This window comes from Vidua chalybeata, chromosome 12, assembly GCF_026979565.1.
Source record: "Vidua chalybeata isolate OUT-0048 chromosome 12, bVidCha1 merged haplotype, whole genome shotgun sequence".
Taxonomy (NCBI): Eukaryota; Metazoa; Chordata; class Aves; order Passeriformes; family Viduidae; genus Vidua; species Vidua chalybeata.
The window spans coordinates 20,216,225-20,240,395 of record NC_071541.1 but is presented as its reverse complement, the minus strand read 5'-3'; the positions used below and the strand labels follow the sequence as shown (position 1 = coordinate 20,240,395).

The 24,171-nt window shown below is 49.2% G+C and overlaps 1 protein-coding gene across 1 annotated transcript in view; it reads left to right on the top strand.

Moving 5' to 3' along the window:
• The first annotated feature begins 4,089 nt into the window (after nucleotides 1-4,089).
• WNT7A (Wnt family member 7A) overlaps nucleotides 4,090-24,171 on the top strand; it is a 35,584-nt gene continuing 15,502 nt past the window's right edge. The window contains exons 1-3 of the mRNA XM_053954058.1: nucleotides 4,090-4,830; nucleotides 5,682-5,908; nucleotides 16,562-16,833. Coding sequence (XP_053810033.1) covers nucleotides 4,760-4,830; nucleotides 5,682-5,908; nucleotides 16,562-16,833 — 570 coding nt within the window. The 5' untranslated portion in view covers nucleotides 4,090-4,759. The remainder of the gene's footprint in view (nucleotides 4,831-5,681; nucleotides 5,909-16,561; nucleotides 16,834-24,171) is intronic.

The following is a 24,171-nucleotide window of genomic DNA, read 5'->3' as shown; positions in this document are numbered from 1 at the left end:
TCCTCTCAGCTGCCCTCTCAGGGCACCCTGTCCTGGGCTCTCTGACCACTGGCCTGAGCTCACCAGTGTTAGTGTCACCAAATCAATCAATCAGAAGGTGATCGATCACAGCAGGGCATGTGGCACCTCTGTACTGCCACAGGGTGCCCAAGCTGGCAGGGAAGGTGCTGTGCTCAATCCTTCCAGGCAGGACTGGCAGCTCTCACCCTGCTTGACTCTGCCCCTCATGGAATTCACCGAGGGAACAGCTCTGCAGCCTTTGATTGCTCCTTCTACAGCCCCACAGCTGGGAGCTGAGAAGTCACCCGTGGCTGCTGATGGTAGCACATATCAGGAGTGGGCCAAGAAGAGCCCAGGAAATCACCTGGCTTTGTGAATGCTATTTATTTATTTCTTTATTTATTGTATCTTTTTTTTCCATGCACTTTTAGGAGGCAGGAGATTCTTAATATAGGGAGAGTTGGTATATTAACCTCACATTTTTGCTACTGAAAGGACTCTCTGGTCTGACTTCTACAGGAGATGTTTTGAAAACAAAACAGTGCAGCTATGATTAGCCTGATAAAAGGGAGCCAGAGTTGGAGTATTGATGGTATGTGCATCTAGGATCTAGTTACAAAATGGGCTTTTAACCACATTTTCCCTTGTGAATTCCTGTTATCAGAGGCCATCTTAAAAGAAAAAAAAGAGAAAAAGAAAAAAAAAAGGCAACCTTTCTTTTTCATTTTAGATGGGGATGTTTCTTGTATTTCTTTATGCTTATGAAAAATGAGCCATTAATAACCCTGACCAGAAGCACACGCAGAGCAGCGGGTGCTGTGTAGATCTCCTCACCCAGCTCCATGGGAGCAGAGAAGCACTGAATCTCTGTAGCTCCTGGACCCAGCTGTGGCTTCGTGAGGGAGCTCAGCAGTCCCAAAGGATTGGATCCAGACCAATAGACTTTTCAAGCTGGTGTGGTTGTGGTTTGTTTTTTTTTTTTTTTTTTTTTTTTTTTTAATCTAATTTATTTTGAGAATACATTTTCAGAGCTGATTAGCTGCCCTACTAAATCACTGCACTGTCTAACCCCAAAAAGCTGCCCTGACAAACAATTAACAATAGAAACACCATTGTGGCAACAAGTGATGGATGGCTCCAGGGTGCAGTATGGGCCCAGGCTTTGTTCAGAAGAACGTTGCTGCTGCTAAATAAAGACATGGGTAGTAAAAGGTGAGAGCAGAGAGATTGTATCTGGAATAAAACTATTTGCTCTGCTTGGGGTGTTTCTCACAGCATTAAGCATCTTAGGCAGGAGAGCCCCATGGCTCTAGTCATGATCAGAAACTGCCAGGCACCAGGGAATTGTGGGATGGTTTGGGTGGGAAGGGACTTTAACGATCATGTTCCAACCCTGGCCATGGCCAGGGACACCTTCCACTGTCCCAGGCTGCTCCAAGCCCCAATGTCCAACCTGGCCTTGGACACTGCCAGGGATCCAGGGGCAGCCACAGCTGCTCTGGGCACCCTGTGCCAGAGCCTCCCCACCCTCCCGGGGAAGAATTTCCTCCCCAAATCCCATCTAAAGCTGGTCTCCTTCAGCTTAAGGACATTTCCCCCTGCCCTGTCATCCCCAACCCTTGTGGAAAGGCCCCCTCCAGCCTTCCCCTTTAGGCACTGGGAGGAGCAGCAGAGCCAAACCTCCTCCTGCCACGAACTATGGGATTTCTCTTAAATCCTTTTTAGAGCAAGGTTTTGAGTTAATTTCTCTTGCCACAGGCAATTTCCCGATTCCTACTGTTCTGTCATCAATCTCTAATTGTTATTCTAAGTTTTGTGTTAATTTACCAACTTGCCTGTAACTTATTACTCTAAAGAGAAGTCGAATCAGTTATCACAATGCCTCATATTGATTTTATTATGCAGATATTAAAATCTATTTATTAGAAGTAATAAATATGAAGACACAGTGTAAAAAAGGAAGCTGGATACGCAGACCCTGTCATGGTAGGTAAGGATTAGTAACTACAGACCACTCAAAAGACATTGTGGTTGAAAGGATGATTTAAGGTCTACAGCATTTTAAAAATTATTAAAAAGCCTGAGAAACTTTGCCAAACAAGCCAAACTACCTCCTGTAATCTGCACAGGAATGTTATTTTATGTATGCTTCAAATGCTTGTAGGTCACAACTTTTTTTAGGAATGAACAGAGTAAGAGAAAGTAATTGATTAGTCCAGTAAGTTATTTTCTCAGGAAAGTTTGCCATTGTCCACTTTTCCTGAACCCCAAGAAAACAGTTTTCTCATCCTTGACTTGTCCCATACCAGTGTGCTGTGTTAAACAGCTGAGGTTGAATTATACAGATCATCACTAGCTTCCACATTAGAAATAAAGAAAAAAACACCTCAGAAAAATGAAGCATAAAAAGTTGTGGATGTATTTGCTGGAGGAGTCTGTGGTGTGTGGGCAGGGCAGCTCTCCCAGATTCCCAAACCTCTGGCTGTTGCACACCTGTCCCTGTTGCCCCCTGCTCGTGGCACTGGAGTGGAGCACAGCTCTGTCAGCACCAACAGCGTGGTCCCTGCTGGTGACGGAGGTGAGTGGAGCATGGCCTTTCTGCTGCCTCGTAATGGCACTTTACTCTTCTAGGGGGTTTCCCCACCCAAAGAGGACCTGCTTCACGCCTTGAATTTATTTTCATCAATACCTGCTGCCCTCTACTCACACCTGTGGGCTCTGGCCCATCCCCTTGTCCCTGGCGCTGGGTGTGCTCCAGGGCTGGGAGCCTTCATTACATTGGAGGCTGCAAAAGCCTCGGGGCAGCTGCACCCACCGCCCCAAATGCCCTGGAGGTGCTGAGGGCTGCCCGCTGCTGCCTGCTTTTCCCTCTCCCCCTTTTCCCCCTCCCCCTTTTCCTCTCTCCTTGCTGCGCTTTCCACGCCTGCAGTTCCGCCCGTGCCCGCCAGGTGCCGCTCTGACAAAGAGGTTGCGGCGGGCGCTGCCCGCGGGGCTCGGGGCTCCCCCGAACCCCGAACCGAACCCCGAACCCGAGCTCCTCGAAATCCTGCGCCCCACGCCCTGCACTCCCCGCACCCTGCACCCCGCAGCCCGCAGTCCTGCACTCCCACACCCCGCACCCCTGCATTTCTCTCCGTGCTCCGTCCCGGGCCGGGGCCGGGCCGTCCGCTGGCTCCGGGCGCAGTGGGAAGCACGGCCCGGCTGCACGGAGAGGCTGCGGGGCGCCAAGGTGATGGGAATCATCGCCGCACTGGGGAATGCGGAGCGATGAAGAGCTGGACTGGGATGCCCCTTCCCCGCCCCGGGAAGTCGGCAGGGACGGACCTGGCGCACCCCCCAGGACCGGCTGCGCCCCGCTCGGACCCCCCTGGGGTGATTCGGGAGAGCAAGGGGTCCGTGCGGCCGCGGCCGCTGCCCCGTGAGAGCTGCTCCAGCCCGACTCCTCGGGGGGCTCTGGCCCGGCTCCTCCGAGGGACACTGAGGGATCCCGTCATCGTGTTTCTGTCATCAGAAAAACATTATCAGCAGAACAATTCCCGCACCACACCCCTGTTATCATTTAGGTAACCTCCCTGTTTGAAATATTTTAAGTGGATAATAAAATAGTCACCATATCCGTGTAAATTCCCGCAACGAGGAGCCGGGATCCTCTTTCCGGCCGGCCCGGCGCCCCCGCCCGCGGCAGGCAAGCGGCTCCGCGGAGCTCCCGGGCGACCGCAGCCCCCGGGCCGCCCCCAGCGTGGGCTCGGACCGCGGACACGGACGTGCGCCCACTGCCACGGGGACCGAGCCCTGCCCTGTCACTGGAAGGATCGGCCACAAAACCGGCGGGGAGGTCACTGCGGGCACACGGGGCTCCCTCTTGGCGCCCCCCACCCCCGCACTTGCCGGCGCCGCCGAGCCCCCTGGTGCGGGCGGGGTGGCGCTCCAGGGATGCTGCGGCCGCCCCGGGCTCACCTCGGTGCGGGGACCGGGAGGCTGCGGGACAGCCCGCGACACGCGGGAGGCAGACCGGGGGGAGGAGCGTCGGGACAAACGCATAAAACCGGACCCAGGTGCTCGGCGGCCCCGGCGAGCGGGCGACGAGCGCGGAGTCAAAGCTGCAGCCCCGCTGCCGGCGCGGAGCAGCGCGGGGTGCGGGCCCCCAATGCCGCCCGGCGGGCCGGGGCCAGCCCCGGGGGCGTCCCCCGGTGACACCCCCCGGAGCCCCCGCCGCCTTCCCCCGGGCCGTGCCCGCAGGAGGAGGATCGCGCTGAGCCTGCCCGCAGGCAGGTGATCCGTCTGCCGCTCCTATTCCCCTCCTGCCCACCTCCCCGCCTCGCTTTCCCCCCCCCCGGCTGGACAACTCCCTCCTTTGGAGAACACGCCCAAGTAGCTGAAAAAGACAGAAAGAGAGGAAAAGAAAAAAAAAAAAAAAAAAAGGGAAGGGGGTTAGTTGTGTGAAGAAGAGAGAGAGCCAATTCACACCGAAGGTGGGGACGCGGCTGGCTCTCGCAGGACCCTGCAGCCCGTCCAGCCCCGCGCTCCCGGACAGCGCCCGCGGCCGGAGCGGGGCCGGTAGCGCGGGCGGAGCGCAGCCCCGGCGGGGCCATGCTCAGAGACGGCGGGGGCTCGGCGCGGAGCCGCGGGTGCTGCGGGGCGCGGCGGGGGCTGCCCCGCTCGGCCGGGCGGCCGTGACCGCCAGGGACGGAGCGGCCCCGGCCCCGAGCGCGCCGGGCATCGTTTCGCGTGTTGGTCTGAGCCACGGCAAGCAAGGAATATGAACAGGAAAACAAGGCGCTGGATCTTCCACATCTTCCTGAGCCTGGGGATTGTGTATATCAAGATCGGGTAAGTAACTTTTTTTTTCTTTCCTTTATAACAATCGCGCTCTCTTTAGCGCTCAGCCCAACCTGCCCAGACCTGTTACTATTTAACTCGAGAAGTCTCAAAAAAAAAAAAAAAAAAAAAAAAAAAAAAAAAAAAAAAGAAAAAAGTGATGATGGTGGAGATCACGATTATTTTTCAAAAGACAGGTAAAGTGCCTGCAGCTCGGAGCGGCCCTCCATCGGGACGAGGCAGCGGCCCCGGCGATTTGGGAGGCTGCGAGGGTCCCCAGGCTGCCGGCCTTTTCCAGCCCGGCCGGCGGCCCGGTGCGGGGTGCCCCGGCCGTTCTCTGCCCGGTATCTGCCCCCGCCTCCCGCAGGGACATCCCTCGGCCGCTGCCGCCCGGGGAGACAACGCCGCCCGCCCCGGGAGGGGCGCAGGGCGGGCGGCGGCGCTCCGGACCCGCAGCATCCCCGGCCAGGTGCGCTGGGTTTGGGAGGAGGCGGCGCGGCCGCGGGGCAGGGAGCGTGGGTTGTCCCCCTCCCTTCCTTCCCTCCCTCCTTCTCTCCCTCTCTCCTCTAACTGCTCGGAAGGTTTGGGAAAACCCTCCCAGCCCTCTGCCTGTGCGCGGCCCGGACAGACAATGCTGCTGCACGCTCTTTAATTCTCGAAGGAGGAAGTTTGGTGGTGTTTTGGCAGGACCAACGTGCTGCCGATCTCTGCCTCGGCTCGGGAAGAGGGCAGCGACAGGGGAAAAGCGGGCGCTCTCCGGGGCACCTGCCAGCGCCGGAGCCGCAGCATGGGAAGGCAGCGGGTGCTGCTCTGCCTCCGGGACTAGCCTTCCCTCAGCCACCGCCGGTGTCTTGTCGTTGCAGGGGTTTCTCCTCTGTGGTGGCCCTGGGAGCCAGTATCATCTGTAACAAGATCCCCGGGCTCGCCCCCCGGCAGCGGGCGATCTGCCAGAGCAGGCCCGACGCGATCATTGTCATCGGGGAAGGGTCCCAGATGGGCATCAACGAGTGCCAGTTCCAGTTCCGCAACGGGCGCTGGAATTGCTCGGCCCTGGGCGAGCGGACGGTCTTCGGCAAGGAGCTCAAAGTGGGTACGTGCTCTCGGCTCTGCTGCCGCCCGCCCGAGGGCACGGGGGGCACCCGGGGGTGTCACGGGCACGGCTGCTGGGCTTGGGGACGGGTAGCTCCCAGCCCGTGCCAGCCGGGCAGGACTGTGTGTGCACCTGGGCGCTGTGCTGTCACTGCCGACCTGCTCCCTCCCGGCACGGCACCTGCCTGTGCTTCGCTTCTATGTGTGCCAGCTCCCACCACACTATTTCACAGCCCTGCTCTCAGAAATCCTCTCCAAAAAGCTTCCCATTCATGTGCACAGGACCTTATTCATGTACTTAGGGATGGGAAAAAAGGGGGCTGGCTCTTGTTGAAGGCAGCAGTGAGAGCCAGAATGCTGAGCAGAGCTGGAACTGCACTTCTGGGGTGCAGGCACCCCCAGGGATACCGGCTTGGTGTTTGTGCTTGGTGGGACCCAGGCACAGCCATCAGTCTTGCTGTGAGAAATTCCTACCACACAAAATCTTTCCACAGCAGCTGTACCTCTGTGCCACGAGGAAGAGTGGGTGTGTTTTGCTTTGAGATGTCAGGGCATTCACAAACGCTAGTCCAATCCACTGACAGAAGGTCCACTTCCATTTCCCATGTCTTCGGTTATTGCAGCAGTACAAAATCTATCCAAATTCTGAACTAAAACAGCATTAATAATAACAAATGTAAATACCTGAAGAAATGGGGCATTAAAACTCTCATGCTCCCATCCTGCAAAACGCTGTAGTGAAATTTACCCAACGTTTCTTTGATTCCATTTCAAATGCAAAGACCAAGGAATGTGTTTTCCAAATACAGGCTAGTCTTTTTTAGAGCCACCACTGAAAGCTCATCACTTTGCAGCACTGCATTCCACGTCCAGAAGGATCTGTGGTTTCCAGTCTCTTCCCCATGTAAAATGAAGTTGCAAAACCCAGAAACTCAATCAAGCAATGCTTAGCATGGTAGAAAACATGGATGTTTCATGAGGAGAGCAGGCAGCACAGAGAACAAGGGCCAGGGGAGTCCTGAGCAGCTGTGGGGGAGCCCTGTGGATGGGCTGTCCCCAGGCCCTAATCAGTCCCATGGCAGGATCTCTCCCAGGCCCTCATTCCTGGCACTCCCATGAAACACAGAGGCGCAGCCTTGCCACTCTGCTCTGCAGCCCCTGAGAACACGGAGCGTGGGTTTTACCACATCAGTGCACACTGGTAGGTGCTACCCAGAGCTTAGATAGGTAAGGAAAGAAGAGGAAGAGAACTCAGCTCGGTTTGAAAACCCTGCCTTTCAAAACCTTTGATAATCAGAGTGGCTCAAGTAGAGGAGGTAAAAAGCCCCCTGCACAACATTGGGAAACATCTGAAAATGGAGCATTTATTCAGATTAGCTCATTGTTTCTGTTCCTTGAGCTGAGCCCTTCCTGTCAGTGATGCAGGCATGTGTTTGCCACTTCTGTCAGTGAGAGTCCATTTGGATGGCTGGCAGGTTTGGGCTCTTCTAGTCAAACAGTAACATTTCCTTAAACAGAGAAATGTGAGAAGGAGTTTTCTTCTCTCAGAAATTAGAAAATTGCAGAGTTGTTGTGGTATGTTGTGTAAACATGCTCTCAGTTCCTTCCCTCCCTCCGAAAATTGAATTATTTAGCTAGCGGGTTATATTTAGGTCCTTTTAAAGAAAGTCAATATCAAAGGAAGTAGACTTTGATCTGTCTTTGAGGTGATAACTCGTAATATGTTCTATCTATCCATTATGAGGCTAAGATGGATAGGGCAAATTCTTCCTTGGTTTCAGAACGCAGTCAAGAGTTGAACAGCATCCAAATTACAAAACTCCATAAAATTTTTTCAAAGAATAACAAAACCCTCAAATTTAAACAGGTTATATATGTTAATTTTAAAGTAAACTTTGGTAAAAATCATAAGAGGGTTGAAATCCAGTGGTGAATTTTTCTTTAGCACAGACATTCCTGTGGTCTCAGGGATAAAACTACTCAGGCTCTCAAACACCACAGAATATTTTAATGTAACTGTTCTGTTCAGGTGACCTCCTTGTTCTTCCGCTTCTTCCCTATCAGCAGGTATAGAAATTCTGAACATCTGACACAGCTCATCTTTCTATGGCTATGGGGAAAAGGCATCTCTTGTTCTTTCTCAACGATCTCTGCCAGGGTGTGTTCCAGGTTACCATACAAAGAAATAATATTTAACCTTGATTAAAAAGGCAACCTATGTGCCATAAAGCCATAAGTCGAATTTGGAGCCCACAAACATGAGATCAGGCCTGAGGGCCTTACCCTGAATAGGAAAGAGAGATGTGGGACATGAAGGATCATGAAGCCCTATAGGAAGTGTTTCAAGGTGACAGAGCACCAGAACAACTCAGGTTACCATTTGGTGAGGATAATGTACCCTCTTTGCTTTTTAAATTAGCCTTTGACGAGGTGTGTTCCACAATACTGTTCCAACAGCCTCAAGCACGCCAGTCCCTTCCCTGGCATTTAAGAACTGACTGTACCTTTCAGGCAATGGCACCCTGAAGTTATTGCCTGGGGAGTGCAGGGCACCTTTGTCTTGCCACTTGCAATGTGAGCCACATGTGAGCTCATCCTTCTGTCTCTGTGAGGCTTCCTTTGCCTCTGGGGTGGCTCTGGTGGGCTGCTCTGTGATGAGGACATGACTTCAGGGTGACAGTAGTGTGGCTGTCCTAGCCACAGCCCTGCAGGCAGGTGCAGCCAGCAGGGGCTCGCAGCAGCCTGGGAGGATGTGCCCAAGTAACTCCTATGGAAATGGAGTTTGTGTGTAAAACAAGCTCCCTTAGGTACCAGAGAGTCTTGTGATCTATTTCCCAGCCCACAGCTTTGATGGCACACCAAGCCACATCTTCAGTTCCAGCTTTCTTTGCTTTTACCCTTGCTGGGTAATCTATTCAATGAATGTTATGCAAATGTACTGCAATTATTTACATTCTCTTATTGCTGTTCAAAGCGATTCCCCTCCTGGCCCTGCTGTTGTGTAGCTAAGGGATCATGGCACTCTCTTCTGTGTTTCTCTTTTCCTATCTTTCAAATGGCAAAAGGAATATTAGCCTTATTTAAACACTTGGACTTCTCTAGAAGGAAAGCATCAAACAGTATTTCCCTGTTCTAACCTGTAGCATGTGAGTATTTTTTAAAATTCACATACAATCCATCACCCAGTGAAGTGATAGTTTATTTGTGGAGTTTATTTGTGGAGTTTTTTTGTAGAGGTACAGTAAGCAACCGTTTGAATTCATCCTAGAGCATATTTGTGCTCATGGGCTTGAGTTTCCTGCTCGTCGCAGTGAGCTTCCAACCAGTGGCCAGCACTCACTCTCCATTTCCTGGGTCATTTTATCAGTTTTGCCCTTCCAAAGAGAAATTCTCCCCTCCTGACACCCTGTGGATGTAACCTCGTGCCAGCTCCTGACAGCAGTGCCAGGAGCACGAAGAGAAGTCACAAAGTGCCATCAGATTGCTCTTCTCTGGTCACGGAGGGAATGATGGAGCCCAGATTGACACAGGCACGATTCTTCTAGACCTTTCCACAGACACCTTATTAATAATGTAGAGTCACGGAGAGAATTTTTAAAATAACCATGGAGATGACGCAACACTGCAATTATGGACACACTTAAAACCAAATACATTTGCCATGGTGGTCAGCAGTTCTGTTCCTGAGGACGGCCACAATCAAAACCAACGTTTTTAAAGCAGGATAGGCCAAAACCCTCCTGCCTGTCTGTCTTCAGGTGAAATGTGGCTCAAGCCTAAGGGTCTGAACAGCCAGAGATGCCTTTGATACAGTCTGAAAATCAGATTTGGGCTCTGCTGGATCACAGGAAGAGTGAGAGCTGTGACAAAGGCTGTGCCTCAGGGGCCCATTTTGCGGGGCGCAACCTTGTGAGCAGGTGGCCAGCAATGACTCTGCTGTTGTCTCAGAGGACTGCCTTGGGACACGACTAGATTTTACAGGATCTGGAGGACACCACCACATTGGCATCATAGGGGAAAAAAACCCATCTCTTTTTTCCACAAGTGAGCAGCACTGGCACTGTTAAACAAGAAAGTGAAGTGGTACAAACTGTTTGACTGCACTTCCACAGGGGGACACGGCCAAGTGGAGACTCCTCAGGACAGATCTGAGAAAAGAGAGGCACAAGACCCCTGCAGAGGCTGCAAGGACCCAGTAGGGGAGGAGGAATGGAGGGAGTCCTGCGGTGTGAGTAGTGATCTGCAAGGAAAATTTTAGCAAAACATTTCAGCCAGGTCTTCATCCTGGCCTTACTAAAATGCATAAATTCTTTGCTCTCTTCTACCCTGGAAAATGCTTCAGTATAATCACATTGATACTTCACCCACCTGACATTACTCTTGGGAATACGGAAAGCTGAAATCAAAAGAAGAATCCCCATAGACAGGCTGGTCCCAAAGCTGATGAGCAAAGCAAGGCAGCCTAGCAGCTCTGCACACTGTGCCCGATGCCTTTGGCTCAGGGATCCTCCCGGGCTGTCCTGAGGCACACACACACCAGGAGAGCCTGCTGGCTTTCCTTTTTCCACTGCACTGTTGGCTCTGCCCTGGACTGAATTTAGCAGTGATTCATTTTCCAGATACTAAAATCAACTTTTCTTTTATGGCTTCAATCAATGTAAGGGAAGAGTGACATTCCCACTCCTGCCTACTGAAACAAATGGCAACTGCCCTACAAGGTAAACCCTTCACTAACCTGTTCAGAGCTGTCAGCTCTCCTGCTGGTATGGAAAACAGAAGAAGATCTAGGACATTTACCTCTCTGGGTAGCTTTAACACAAAAATTAACAGAAAAGTTATGAGTAAATCTTCATATTGTCACTGTATTACAGCCAAACACTTGTGAAAGCATCCCAATACAAGTGTGCTGAAGAACAAATTTAATCTTCAATCATTTCAGGGAGTTGCTGTAGTCTCTTGTGTCAGGTTTTAAAGTCTGATTGTTTAAATTCCAGAATAACAGACCAAGTGAGCAACCACTGGTGGAATCCCAGAATCTCCTGAGCTGTAAGGCACCCTCAGGGATAATGGAGTCCAACCCTTGGTCCAGCACAGACACCCCAACAATCCCACCCTGTGCATCCCCGAGAGCGGTGTCCAAACTCTCCTGGAGCTCTGTCAGGAAAGTCCTTCTTGTTTTTGTATTGCATGGAAGATTACCTGCCCAGGTCTGTGGGAAACAGTTCTGAGTGCTGCTGCACTATGTGGTTTGGTCAATATTTAGAGGAAAGTTTGAGAAATATTCTGTTTTCTCAACCACTGCTGTTATGAACACCCCAAGATGCACCAAAAAAAAAAAAAAAAAAAAAAAGTAATTAACAGGAGTCTTGCTATCTAGTCAGGTGAAGTCAGAGTCTGAATTTCTGTGCTAGGTTTCCAGCCCTTACAACCAGTTTTTACTGTCAGTGTCTTGCAGAAGAACAGTCATTTACAGGCAAAACAGAGGCCAGGCTGAAATATGGCCTGATCATCCAAAGCTGCTTTATGCCAAAAAGTCAATCTTTCTCAGCAGGGACTGTCACTACAAGATAAAACATTGCCCCAAGGTCACTGCAGTTGGAATTCCCATCACAAGGTTTTCATACCTGCCTTCAGATGTGTCTTGTGAGTACTTGTTCCAGAGAAAGAGAGAGATTGCATCTGACTGGGAAGGTGGAAGATCTCCTGTGGCAGGGGCAGGGCTTCCCAGTAGGGCTGGGGTGCGGGGGCTCAGAGCCCTCTGAAAAGCAGAGTCTTATTTGAACTCCAGAATAATGGCTCTGATTTTTGCAGTGCACACGCCTTGAGTAGTAACTTTATACATTTAGAGGGGGTATTTTGAGAAATAGTCACTTTAGCTGGAGTGTTTCCTCTGCAAGAGTTTCACATGTAAATGAAAGGAACTTTAGCTCATGAAAGTGGGCAGGACCTAAACCCCCAGAGTCTTGAATGCCTCTTAAAGCCCCTCTGTATTTTATTTATTTGTACTAATCTTTGTAAAACCACAGTGCTGTTTTATAGGGAACCATCCTTTTAATTCCAACTGAATACAAGATTTTAAGGCACCAACCCCCCAAACTTTGTACAGAAGGGGAAGAAAAAATTAGGAAGAGGGTACTTCAATGATTTTTTTTAAGCTACCATTCTTATTAACCACTCATGCTAGGTTAAAGAAAGGTGAAAATAAAAAAAAAACCTGCTGAACCATTTGTAGTCTACCAAAGAAGGAGGAGGCAAAGCCCGAAGCAGGCAGGGGATGAGTTCTGCTCTGCGTTTTTCCAGGCTGTGAGTTATGGCCTCTATAGAGAGATGAGGAGAAATGTTTGCTGTGGCACATAATTGGCAAGGTATGCTGTGTTTTCCATCTTTATATTTTCCCAATCATATTTCAGCTCATGTCACTGCAGATAACTCCCTCTCTGACCCTTTGGCATTAAATAGCAGAAAATACAACCCATGTTTTCCAGTGAGATAAACAGAAATTTGTCTCTCTTTTATTTCACAGCTTAGTCAATTTATGAGGGGGACTGATAGGGTGGGACAGGCTTAGATCCTGAACTGTTGAGTACCTACTGATTTCCTGCAAGTAAATCCACTCTGCACTTTGCAGGCTTAGGCTTTGTTTCCCAAACAACATCAAGGTATTGCACTTCTTTTAAAAAATAAGTTCCAATTTCTAATCAGTGTGAATGAAGTTTTTACAAAGTTTTCAAACTTAAACTTAACCTGAATGAAGTTAGCTAAATTAAAACCAGAATGCAGACCAGTCTGTGCAGCTGGTAGACAGGCTGATCAGCCCAAACCCAGTCTAGCAAACATTCATATCCAAATCAGAGGCATGCAGTGAGTGTTTGCAGAATTAAAGCTCCGAGGTGTGCATGGGTTGTGTATAATTGTGCTCAGTGTTAGGAGACAAGCTGCCCTGCTAGTACCTGTGTCTGCACCCACCTGTGACCCTCTCAGTGCTTCCCCTCGAGACACCTGGCACCCCAGCGTGGTGGCTGCCTGTGCAGAGCTCACAGACACAGGTACAGACAGCCTGGGAAGGTGCCTTGCCCAGTGCAGGGTCTGCAGACAGGACTCCAGTGCTTTGGGAGAGGATCTGCATCAGCAGGTGCAGAAATTTTGGGAGCCATCAATGCCAAGCTCTCTGCCATGAGAGCAAATGGAGCTGCAGTGTGCTGCACACCTCACTGCAGTGCAGAAAAACACAGGAAAAGCAGGAGGATATTTCTGTCCAACACCTGGAGAGAAACCCTGTGGTCCCACGGCACTGAGGCACTGGCTAGGGCTGGGGAGAGCCCCAGGTGAGGGTGAGGGAGCAGAGCCATGGCTGGAACCCATCAGGTCATGGGCCCTGTGAATGGCCAGAGCAAGTTCTGACCGCTGCCAGATCCTTCTCTGGAGGTTCCAGTGCTTGGAGTTGAGCTCTGGAGTGTTTACCATGGTTTGTCTGAGATAAGGAGAAGAATGTGTGATTTGGGAGCTGAAAGAAGGGCTTGTAATTCTTGTACACATCCAGGGCAGGCTGGACGGGGCTTGGAGCACACTGGAGTGGTGGAAATGCCCCTGCTCGTGGCAGGGGTGGATGAGTGGAGCTTTAAGGTCTGCTCCTAACCCAAACAATTTGGGATTCCATGATTCTGTGACAGGTGAGGTGACTCTCCACCTTTGCCTAACATCTGTAGGAGCAGCTGCTTGGCCATACCTTGGTAAAGTCATGCTTTCCCTTCAGATCCTTCAGGAATTTCAGCTCTGCTGAAATCCAAAGTAGGGGAGTACAATTTCTACTTAAAAGTGGCAGGAGCACCCCCATGCCCAGATTACCCTGTTTGGGCACAATCCCCTGGGACCTCAAGCACTGTCACAGAAGACACTCAGGCTGGTCTGAGCCTCCCTCCCATGCTGGCATTTCTGTGAGCCAGGCTAGGGTAATGAGACTTAAAAAGTCAATCATTTATGAAAAAACAGGAACAGTTGGATGCAGACGTGACAAACCCGCATCACTTTATCACCACTGCACAAGTGCCAAGGCACTTCCTACTTGGGTCAATTCTTCTAGGCACTTGCTTTTTTTACCTTGTAATCTTCAAAATTTGAGTTTTTAAAACCTGCTGAGACTTTCTCCCAGTTAAGACAAACTTATAAAATAATTTATGTAATGTAATTTACGATCAAGCTTGACACTGGCTTCTGACTCTGCTTGTACTAACTAATTTTGTATTTTCTACATTGCATTTTTCTCCCTTCTAAAAAGCAAAAAAAGCTGCTCAGCCTCTACAATGCTGAGTATGTCAGATTCAAATGATCTCCCAGTGGTTTTTGTTCTAGATCTTGAAAATAACTTGTGCTGAACAAAAGTAATCAGATCAAAATCAAAAGGAAAAAAGAACCACATGTAAATTCAACTCAAAAATATTTCTTTGACAATGTCCCATTTGCTGCTTTGTGGAGCAGAAACCTGGTGTGATGCATTGCTGCCCTCTGAGAGATAAAGTGGGACTTCTTGTTGTACACTGTTTATCAGTGCCTTTTTCACAGTGTTGTGCTTAAAACAGTGAGGGTGTTGATGAGTGTAAACTGGAGGAAGAGCTCAACTCCAAATACACCTAAAGCCTGGCCTTTCTCTTCCACATTCAGATTTTTATAAAAAACCAAGAGTTCTAGAAAGCTTCATCTGCAATTTCCATGGTCAAAACAAATAATTTTATGATTTTTTTTGTTTTGTTTTGTTTAAGTGAGGAGAAACAAGGAATCCTTTGAGGAAGTCGGATAATTGACTGTTCCTTAATATTTATTAAGTTCTTTAATAAATGCAGCACGTTGCAGCATTAGGGAATACTGCCTTTGCTATTGGAGGGCACGAAGTTGACTATTAACAGATTGTGATAATGTCATCTTGTTTTCCATTTTACTTCCTCGATATAAGGAAGTGAACATTTATCATTAAAAGAGACCAGCAGTGAAACCCAGATCATATTACATGAAAGGGATACAGCCAAGGCTGAGGTGTTGTAAGGTTTCTTTCCCAAGTGATGATTTTTTTTGTGAAATGCAATGAACAGCAGAAATGGGCTTGTTTCATGGGCAACAAACACTTGCCAGCAGCTGAGGTCTGCCAGGACTCAGCTGACAAGCACTTGGAGAAGGGAAGTGGATCTTCCCATCTGCACTCCCCTAATTAAGAGTCTGATTCTGATCCTACTGAACAAGGGTGCATTTTGTCATTGGAGAAATAAGAGTAGGACAAGTTCTTGGTTTGGGAGATCCAAAACTTTTTAAGGGCTGTTTGACATACATGGGCAACCTCTGCAAACCTCCTCAGTCTGTGAAGGGCCCTCTCTCAGCTCAACTGGCCCCAAAAGCCTAACAGATCCCTGAGGGTCCATGTGTGGGAAATACACACATCAGGATGCAACAAAACTTCAAAAAGAGAAATTAAATCTTAGATTTAAAGTGAGAACCCCCCACTCAGGGAGCAGAAACCTGACATAATGGCCTTGTTGCAAAAAGTAATATTGGCCCAACCTGTGTCTCACAGTCCTCTGGTGAGGCTGTCACTTCACCTTGCTCTGGTCATGGTGCCTAAAACAGGTCAGGATTTTTTCTTCATTTTATGAGAAATTTTGAAATTAAACCCAAGACTTATTTCATTGAGTCAGCACAGATGTCAGTGTTGAAAACTTTTTGACACCTACAGTGTGAAAAAATTGTCCCAGTTGAGTTAAAATGTTTTCAGAACACGAGTCAAACAGAAGCAGTCATCCTGTAAAAATAACACTTAGTGTAGAATTAAATTTTTCAATAAAATCCTATTTCCAAGCTGAATTTTTAGAAGGTTGAATGTGGGTGCTTTAACAATTTAACCCCCAAGCCCATCTATTTTGTTTTCCTTTCTTTCTTTAGTTTTGAGCTCCAACATTTGCCACCCCACCCTTTCATTTTAAGTTTAGTTTACCTAGTTCTAATAGCATCTGGAAATACAGAGATGAAGCTGCCTCGATACCTTGGAGTGGCCCCCTAGAACAGAGGCTAGGCAAAGTTAAGAGAATAAAGTGAGTATTTATTAAAAGCCTTCAATAGGCACACCTTGGCCAGTCAAAGCCTCCCAGAGGCTGCACCCAGGATGGATGATGGTCATAAGTTTTTCACACAATTATCAGTTTGGTCCATTTACATATCAGAGGTTAATTCTCCAATTACAGCTGCAGGTAATGAAGTTATTTACCCCCAGTTTCCTCCTCCCCATTCACTTTTGTTTATACTGAGGCTGTAGGATGTCCTTGCGTTTCAGGCCTAGAGGGATTTTTTTGTCTGACCAAAACGTGGAGACAGTTAACTAACACTCTATACAGAGTTTAGAGTTATGCATTAATCAGTACAGGATTTGAAACATATAAAAGCTAAAATCCAAAGGCGTCAGCCTGAACAACAGTTGATCTCCCCCCGCCTCGTGGAGAGCCATTGCTTTAGAGATGAGCATCCAGCAGGTCAGTCCCAGGGGAGCAGAGCCCCGTTCATGGAGCAGATTTACATTTCCAGGAGCAGGTGGTGCTGCTTGCCTGCAGGCGGTGCCGGTCCCTCTGCCGTGCCCGCCGTGCCCCTGCCCGCTGCTCACGGCTGTTCTGCCTTGCAGGGAGCAGGGAGGCCGCCTTCACCTACGCCATCATCGCGGCTGGCGTGGCCCATGCCATCACGGCGGCCTGCACGCAGGGCAACCTCAGCGACTGCGGCTGCGACAAGGAGAAGCAGGGCCAGTACCACAAGGAGGAGGGCTGGAAATGGGGCGGCTGCTCCGCCGACATCCGCTACGGCATTGGCTTCGCCAAGGTCTTCGTGGACGCCCGGGAGATCAAGCAGAATGCCAGGACGCTCATGAACCTGCACAACAACGAGGCCGGGCGCAAGGTGAGTGGCCCTGCTGTCCCCCTGTCTGTCTCGAGGCTGGCATGGGGCTTGGTGCCCTGCGCAGTGGGAGAACCACAGCGCTGCCGTGCTGCCATCATTCACAGGAGACAAGCAGGCACCTCTGCAGGTTGTTGGACCATCTGCCCGTCAAGCATTTGTCTAAATGTTACTCTTTGCAGCTATAAGAAAGGGGGAAAAAAAAATCAAACAAACGTTTTATCTGGGAAGTCAAATGGTACTTCTGGTAAAAAGCTGCCTGCTGCTGTGTGGGTGAGCAGGAGTCTTGTCAGGTTCAGACATGAATGTCTCACTCAGCTGAAAAGGGATCATTTTCATCCCTGCTGTTCAAACGTTGCTCTTTGTGTGAGACCTACCCCTGCAAGGAGGGAAAGGCTTCCACAGCAACACCCCGGGCTGAGTCCTTGTCACTCTGTGTCACACTGTGACACGGATTTGGGTTCGGCACAGTAGCATTCCCACCCACCCCATCCTTTGGGACTGAGAGCAGCTGCTACAGAGGCAGCACTGGGGAAGGCAGGACTCCAGCAGCTCCCACACACAGGTTTCCTGGGGATCCCAGGCACTGAACACCCTGGGTTTGCTGCCCTGGCCATGTTTTTGATCTCCAGTGGCAGCTAGGGTAGGCACAGGACCCAACCTGGGCTGAGCTGTGCTCCCCAGGTCCCTGTGGGCCAGGCATTCGAGGCAGTCCCAATGGGGCTGTGGCTCCAATTCCAGCAGCTGGAATAGCCAGGGGTGTCTGTATGCTCCCCAGACACCAGGCACAGCCCAGCAGGGCTCTCCCTGCAGGAGTTCTGCTGATCCCATCTCCCAGGGATGTCAATCCCTGCTTCCTCAGCTCTCCTTTTACCTCCTCCTGTGCAATAGTCCTGATTCCAGCATCATGTGAGTGTGACTTAGAGGCAAATGGGAGAAGGAAGTTGGGAGCAGCAGTTAATTTGTGGATGCTATTTTTGTTGTGGTAATTACCTGTAGGCTGAGACCTCGCCAGTTATGCTGGAGCCAGGCAGATTGTATTGAAGAAAAGCCATTTCCACCCCAAACAAAAGCCTAACCCTTCTTTAATTTAATGCTACTAATGTAGGAGTTTTATAGGTGAGATTCTGAGTTTTACTCTGTGTAGAATCCCAAATGCCTGTGTCCGGCTCTGTGGTGCAAAAACTTGTACTTCAACACTGGCAAAATGAACCCTGAATTCCGGGAATAACTCCAGGACTGAGCATTAATACTTGCAAAACGAATGGTTCTGAGATCTTTATTACTCAGCTTCTGGTAGCATGAAGGCACATCCTGAAAAGCCTGGTAAAACCCCAACACCCACAATCTGCTCTGCTGTACATGCACAGACCCAGTGAAACAAAAAACAGCGGAGGAGTTTCACCTTTGTGGCAAAGCTACTTCCTTGAAAGGTCTGCTTGTATTTGATGGGTGCTGGCAGTAGAAGATTCCCAGGAAATGACACACCAGCCTACACCAGACTGCAAACATGGCTGGAACTGCCTACTGGCCAGAAATTTTTCCCCAAAGCAAAGCTCAAAAATGCAGACAAATAGAAAAGTTGCATTTTTTACCTCGGTTATCTCCCAGGAGGGGACCTGGGGCAGAGGAGGGCCATTGGTGCTGGACGTGGCTGTGGGAAGGCTGACTCCAGCAGCCTCCCCAGCCTCCCCAGCAGGCTTCTTGTGTTTCTCACCTTTCTGTGCACAATTTGCTGTCCTGGAAGCTTGTGCCTGGAAGGTTCAGCTCTCCACATTGTAATCTGGGAGAGCAGTAGTTTGTAATATCTCTGGCCATCTGCCATTTCTCCAGCAGGCTCAGGAGCTGCTCTGATCTAGAGATAGCTCTGCGCTTCTTCCTGCATCCCTCGCAGAGCAAAATTACCCATCTTTGTTCAAACAAATCTTTACTTAAATCTGCAGGGGAGAGAAAGAGTAACAGGACTGAGGAGAGGCTTGTTGCTCCACTGTCCTGTAGAGAATGAATAAATGATGTTTTTGCTAGAGAGATTTCTTTCAGGCTTTGCTCTTGTGTGAAAAATCACAGTATTTAAAGACAATTGGCAGGGAAGGCCATTACAGGTATTTGGCATGCCAGGACTCTCACAACCTGACTCTTCCACAACAAAGACAGCCTTGTTGTGAGGTGGAACTCCATTTCAGAGCAGTATGGATCTTATCAGCCTCCACACAATCTATTCATGGTGGCTTTCCTCTGGGCTACAAATTCTTGTCTTGTTTCACTCGCCCATGGCTAGGTTTTGATGATATTTATGCACTTAGGAGACAGACTGGCACCTACCAGGTTTCCAAAAATAAATCAATTCTTATTGATTTCTTACTACCACCTGTAGGCACTGCTATGCTGTTCAAAAGTCAGTCCTCTCTACTTTGGTCTTGCAATGTGAAACTGTGCTGTGCCCACTCACCTGGAGTCACCTGTGACAAGGTCCTTCTTCAAGGTGACACCTGCTGCAGGTGGTTCAGGATACACTCTAGAAAAGCACAGATCCATCAATATCGAGTTGTCTTCTTGAGAACCACTGATAAAACCATCCATTCCATCTTGGCAGGTGAGAATGGTCTGCTGGGCTTACTGGGAGCACTGGGTACAGAAGGGACTGCAGGGTATGAACCAACAGAAAACCACCAGGAAAAGCCTGATCCAGGATTTGTGGACATCTCAGTTCAAGGCTTTCCAGCCTCTCACAGTCCTGTTTTACCCAAGCAATATCTCTGTGCTCCCTGGGGTGCCAGCAGCAGTCTCTGAACATCCTGAACACACAGCTCTGTCAGAGCAGGGGTACAGTTATTCAGGGAATGGGCACAGCCCCAGGGCTGCCAGAGCTCCAGGAGCCTTGGGATGATGATCTCAGGGATGCCTGGGGTGGGATTGTTGGGGTGTCTGTGCAGGGCCAGGGCTTGGACTGGGTGATCCCTGAGGGTCCCTTCCAGCTCAGGATACTCTGTAATTCCACAATCTGTCAGCTCTTGCTGGAAATGAGACAACTGAGGGTGTCAGATGTGGAGGATTTCAAAGGTCATAGGTGGAGAACATCCCTGTTCCTTTGCTGAACAGCTCGGGTCGTGCAGTGCCTGGAAACCCTTGGGGCATGCCCAGGATGCAGCGAAGAGCAGCCCTGGGAGCAGAGTGGGGGACATGACCCATTCCCATAAACACAGCCAGGGGTGCCTGTGGGTCCTGCAGCCAGGGCCAGCTTTTCTCATGCTGAACGGCTCTGACTCTGTTTCTCTGTCTGTCCAGGGGACAATCCATCAGGACTCACTTGCACAGCATGAGTTCCTCGGGCTGCTGGAAGGGCAGGGGCAGAGTTCCGCACAGGGGTCACCAACACCCCACCAAAGTGGCCCGAGCAGCCCCAGAGCCTCACCTCATTTGTCAAACCTACTGGAGAGCAGCGATTTCTGACCTTCAGAAGCAGAGTTTAGGGTGTCTTTCCTTTTTGAATTAGCGTTTCCTGAAGTGCTGATTCACTGCAGGAAGGAGCAAGCCGTACAGTGAGAACAGGAGGAGAATTCATAACAGCTGGGGCAGAAAAGGGAGATAAAGCTTCAATTAATTTAAAGGCATAATCCTTATTTGCCCTGCAAACTTCCATGTGAGGGGGTATAATTGTAAGACTGAATTGTCTGTTAGCAAATTTGTCTTCTCAAATATGAAGTTGATTAAATTACTGTAAGTAACACAATAATGTATGTCTGAGAGATATTTATACTCCAGGAAACAGAAATGTTATTCTCCAGGTTATCGTGCTAAAAAATAGCGAGCTAGATACTGAAAGGCTCTACACATTCTGGCTGTAAGTATCTCATTCTGACAGCATGGCAAGGTACATGACCAGACTGCTCTCTCCTTTTTTTTTTTCCCTGTGACATTGAAATTCCACAAATGGCATCTTGCATCAGCGTTACATCATATTAAGTATAATGCAATATTATGAGTCATTCTTATAAATCATGGGCACAGACTGCATTAGAAGGCTTTTGCCTTCAAGAGCACATCAAGGTGGATTTTTATTCAGCATTTCTCTTCGGAGGCATGTGTAGGTGCACTAACTTTGCAATGTCTCTCCACCCTCTGCATCAGGAGCATTTCAGATTACCCCTTCATCTCTGAGGCTCCCAGGAGATGTGGAAGACGTGCCTGACAGAGCTGCTGCAAACAGCAAGCAAAGCTGGGAGCACCCAGGAGGTGTTCCTGAAGTGGATCATGCAGGGATCACAATAGACTGGCGTGTTTAATGTTTTATCCTGTAAAAAACTGCAGCAGTGACACAGTGGCATTCGGAAAGCAGCGAGCTCAGGGCTTCTCCCAAGCTGTCCTGGAAAGCCACACTTGTGGGACTCTTTACTTGCTGCTTCTCTGACCTCAGGAGAACATTACTGCCATGAGACTTCCTGAACATGTTCCTCTTCTTGTGTGGTGTGCAATACCACTGCAATTAACTTTATCTGGAGGGGACAGCTATTTCTACCTCTCTCAAAATACCTTTTTCTTTAACTACCTTTTCAGTTGTGTTCTGTGCTGACTACCAGCAGCAGCACAGAACACAACCTCCTGCAGATGAGCGACTTAAAAAGCTGTGAGCATGTTAGGAGAGAGACAGGGCTGATAAAAGAGGCTGCCAAACAACATAGCATTTCTATTTTTCTGAATATAGGCCTAAAATTCTGGAGATTTAATAGTTCTGCCTGAGCTAAATCTTAAAGCATATGAAAATATGCAGTGAAAGGGGAGTGCAGCTTGGTGGGCTTGCAGTCGCACTGGAGTGGCCCTGCCTGGGGAAGACCAGTCTTGCAGAGGGACCCCAGCATTCCAGCAGCTCCTGATAGGAGCTCTGCTCCCAAAAGATGACCAGGGATGCTGGTCTGCTTGGCAGGCACAGTGCTGTCTGGGCACAGGTGGGTGCCAGGGAGACGGAGACACAGAGGAGGTAGGAGATTCCTTCCACAGGGATGTGGCTGCTGTAAGCCAGCCCTGAGCAGTGCCTGCACACAGCCCAGCTGGCTGAGAGAGCCACACCGAGTGCCCTGCTGCTCCCAGCCCATCAGCAGGAACGGCTCTAATGCCACACACCAGAATAGAGCTCCAGTGTCTGGAGCTGCTCACAATTGTTGAAGACTCCAGAGAGTCTCTGAGAGCAGCTTTGAGCCAAGCAGGACTGGGAGAGGCTGTCCTGGCACTCCTGGCACCAGCAATGAAGGGATATTGGAGTACCAGCAGCATAGCCATGTTTCCTAGAGTTCAGGCTTTAGCAGTGCCTTTGCAATTGCACTTCACAGTTTCCAATGGGTTTTTGTTTGTGGTGGGATTTTTTCTTTTGGTTTGGTTCTTAGTTTGTTTTGTTTTGGTTTGGTTTTTCTGGCATGGGCACAGAAATGTTCCTCATTTTCCTTTTCAGAAACTCCTGTTCTTAATGTTAGGGATTCTCCTCAAACACTCAGCTGAATGGTGCCCCTTGTTGATAGTGGCAGTGACAATTCTGCCAAATCCCACTGTCACTGTCAGAGCTGTGACAGGAGAGGTTGGCACATCTTGACCTACAGCCTGGCCCTGGCACCTCTGTGCTGGAGACAACCATGCCCAGAACATCCTGCAAACATCCTCAGCCAGGACAACACACAACACTTCTACTCACAGAGAAGTAGTATTAATAGATAAAAAAATGACTCCACTGCTAAAACGTCACACAAACCCAGGAAATCTGGTGCTGGGTGCAGCAGATGTGCCTGTGTAGGAGCTCTCCTGGTACAATATTCTGCCTAGACTAAAATCAGGCAGACAGAGAAGGTTGAGGAGAAGGTTTACACACAAGGCTTGTGCCTCTCTGTGACCAGACAGAATCTGTAAAAGTATCTTCTGGCAAATCTCTGATGTGGCTGTGGAGGCAAAAAGGAGTGTCCACCCAATGCCCCGGACCCAGTTCTGTTTATCCAAGGTACACCCAGGGCTCAGTCCCTGCCTTCCCTTCAAGCACTCCGGCCCCAGGGCCTGGCACCCCATTGTACTTCAGTGCAATTAGAAAAGGAGCCTTAAATGCCACGAAGTCTGTCCTGGCAGCTTTGTCACCCCGCGTTGGCTGGGGCAGCAGAATTCCCAGAAGGGCCAAGCTCTTGAGTTTGGAGTAAATCCAGTTCACTGAATGGGAAAGCTCCCATTGAGGCTGGTGGGACTGGACAGGGCGCAGCTGAGTGCTTCCAAAATCCCATCCAATTCCATCCCAAGGCTCTGCAGGCCAGTCTCCTAGGTGTGAAAAGAAATACACATCCCTATCAGCCTTAGAGCATTTTGTTTGTGTTTGAAAGGATCAAAGCACTATTTATGGCTTTCCTACTTTTTAGATAATAGTCTTAAAGCAAGTCCGAGCTTGACAGACAAGCTCTGCATCTTCTCAACAGCCTAGAGTAAAGATAAAGGAAGCATTAATGTTGGTCTAAATTATGAGAGGGAATTGGACTGCACAAGAACTGTAATCCACAAAAATGAATTTTCATTCCACTTGTCCTCCACTTTCAGCTAATCAGAAATGGTGATACATGGTCCTACTTGTATTTTGGCTTTCAGCTCCCTCCTATATCTCATGTGGTTGAAAACTGAATTCCTGATTTACACTGGAGATTAGGGAATGATAAATGCTATCACTCGCCTGCAGTCACAGTTTTAGAGGATTCTGTCATTATGAGCAAAACATGCATTTCATGTGTGTGATTACTGGAGCTGACAGTCTGTCATGCTGCTGACAGAGAGCTGGGACTGAGTGCCACCCTCTCTTCATAAATAACAGAGATCTCAAATTCCAAATTTAACAGCGGGCACCTTTTAGAATGGCAATAATCAGATGCTTGCTTTGGTAATTAATTTGCTCAGCAAAGCCACTGGCTGGGTCACAGGTTTCTGGACAATTTCTGATTTAATCTGGCCTTTCTCTTTGGACAGTTAGCAGCACTTTCCACAGGACCATACTTGTCATTCAGTGCTGAGAGGGGAATACACAAAGGTGCTGTGTAGATTATTCACTTCTCCCAGGGTTTTCAGGACCTTTGGAGCCTTGACAGAGTCTTTGGTGTCTCTACTGTTGCAGAACAAAGCAAACATTAATGATTTGAAACATATGCTTTCACAGAGCACAATCATCCCACAGCAGATTCCTGTTGTGTTTGGGGGTTGTAAAACTTATCCTGCTCATGAAAAAAAAACAAAAAAAAAAAAAAAAAAGAAAAAAAAAAAGAAGAAAAAAAGAAGAAAAAAAAAAGAAAAAAAAAAAAAGGAGGAGTTGGACCAACAAGATGAGCTTCAAGG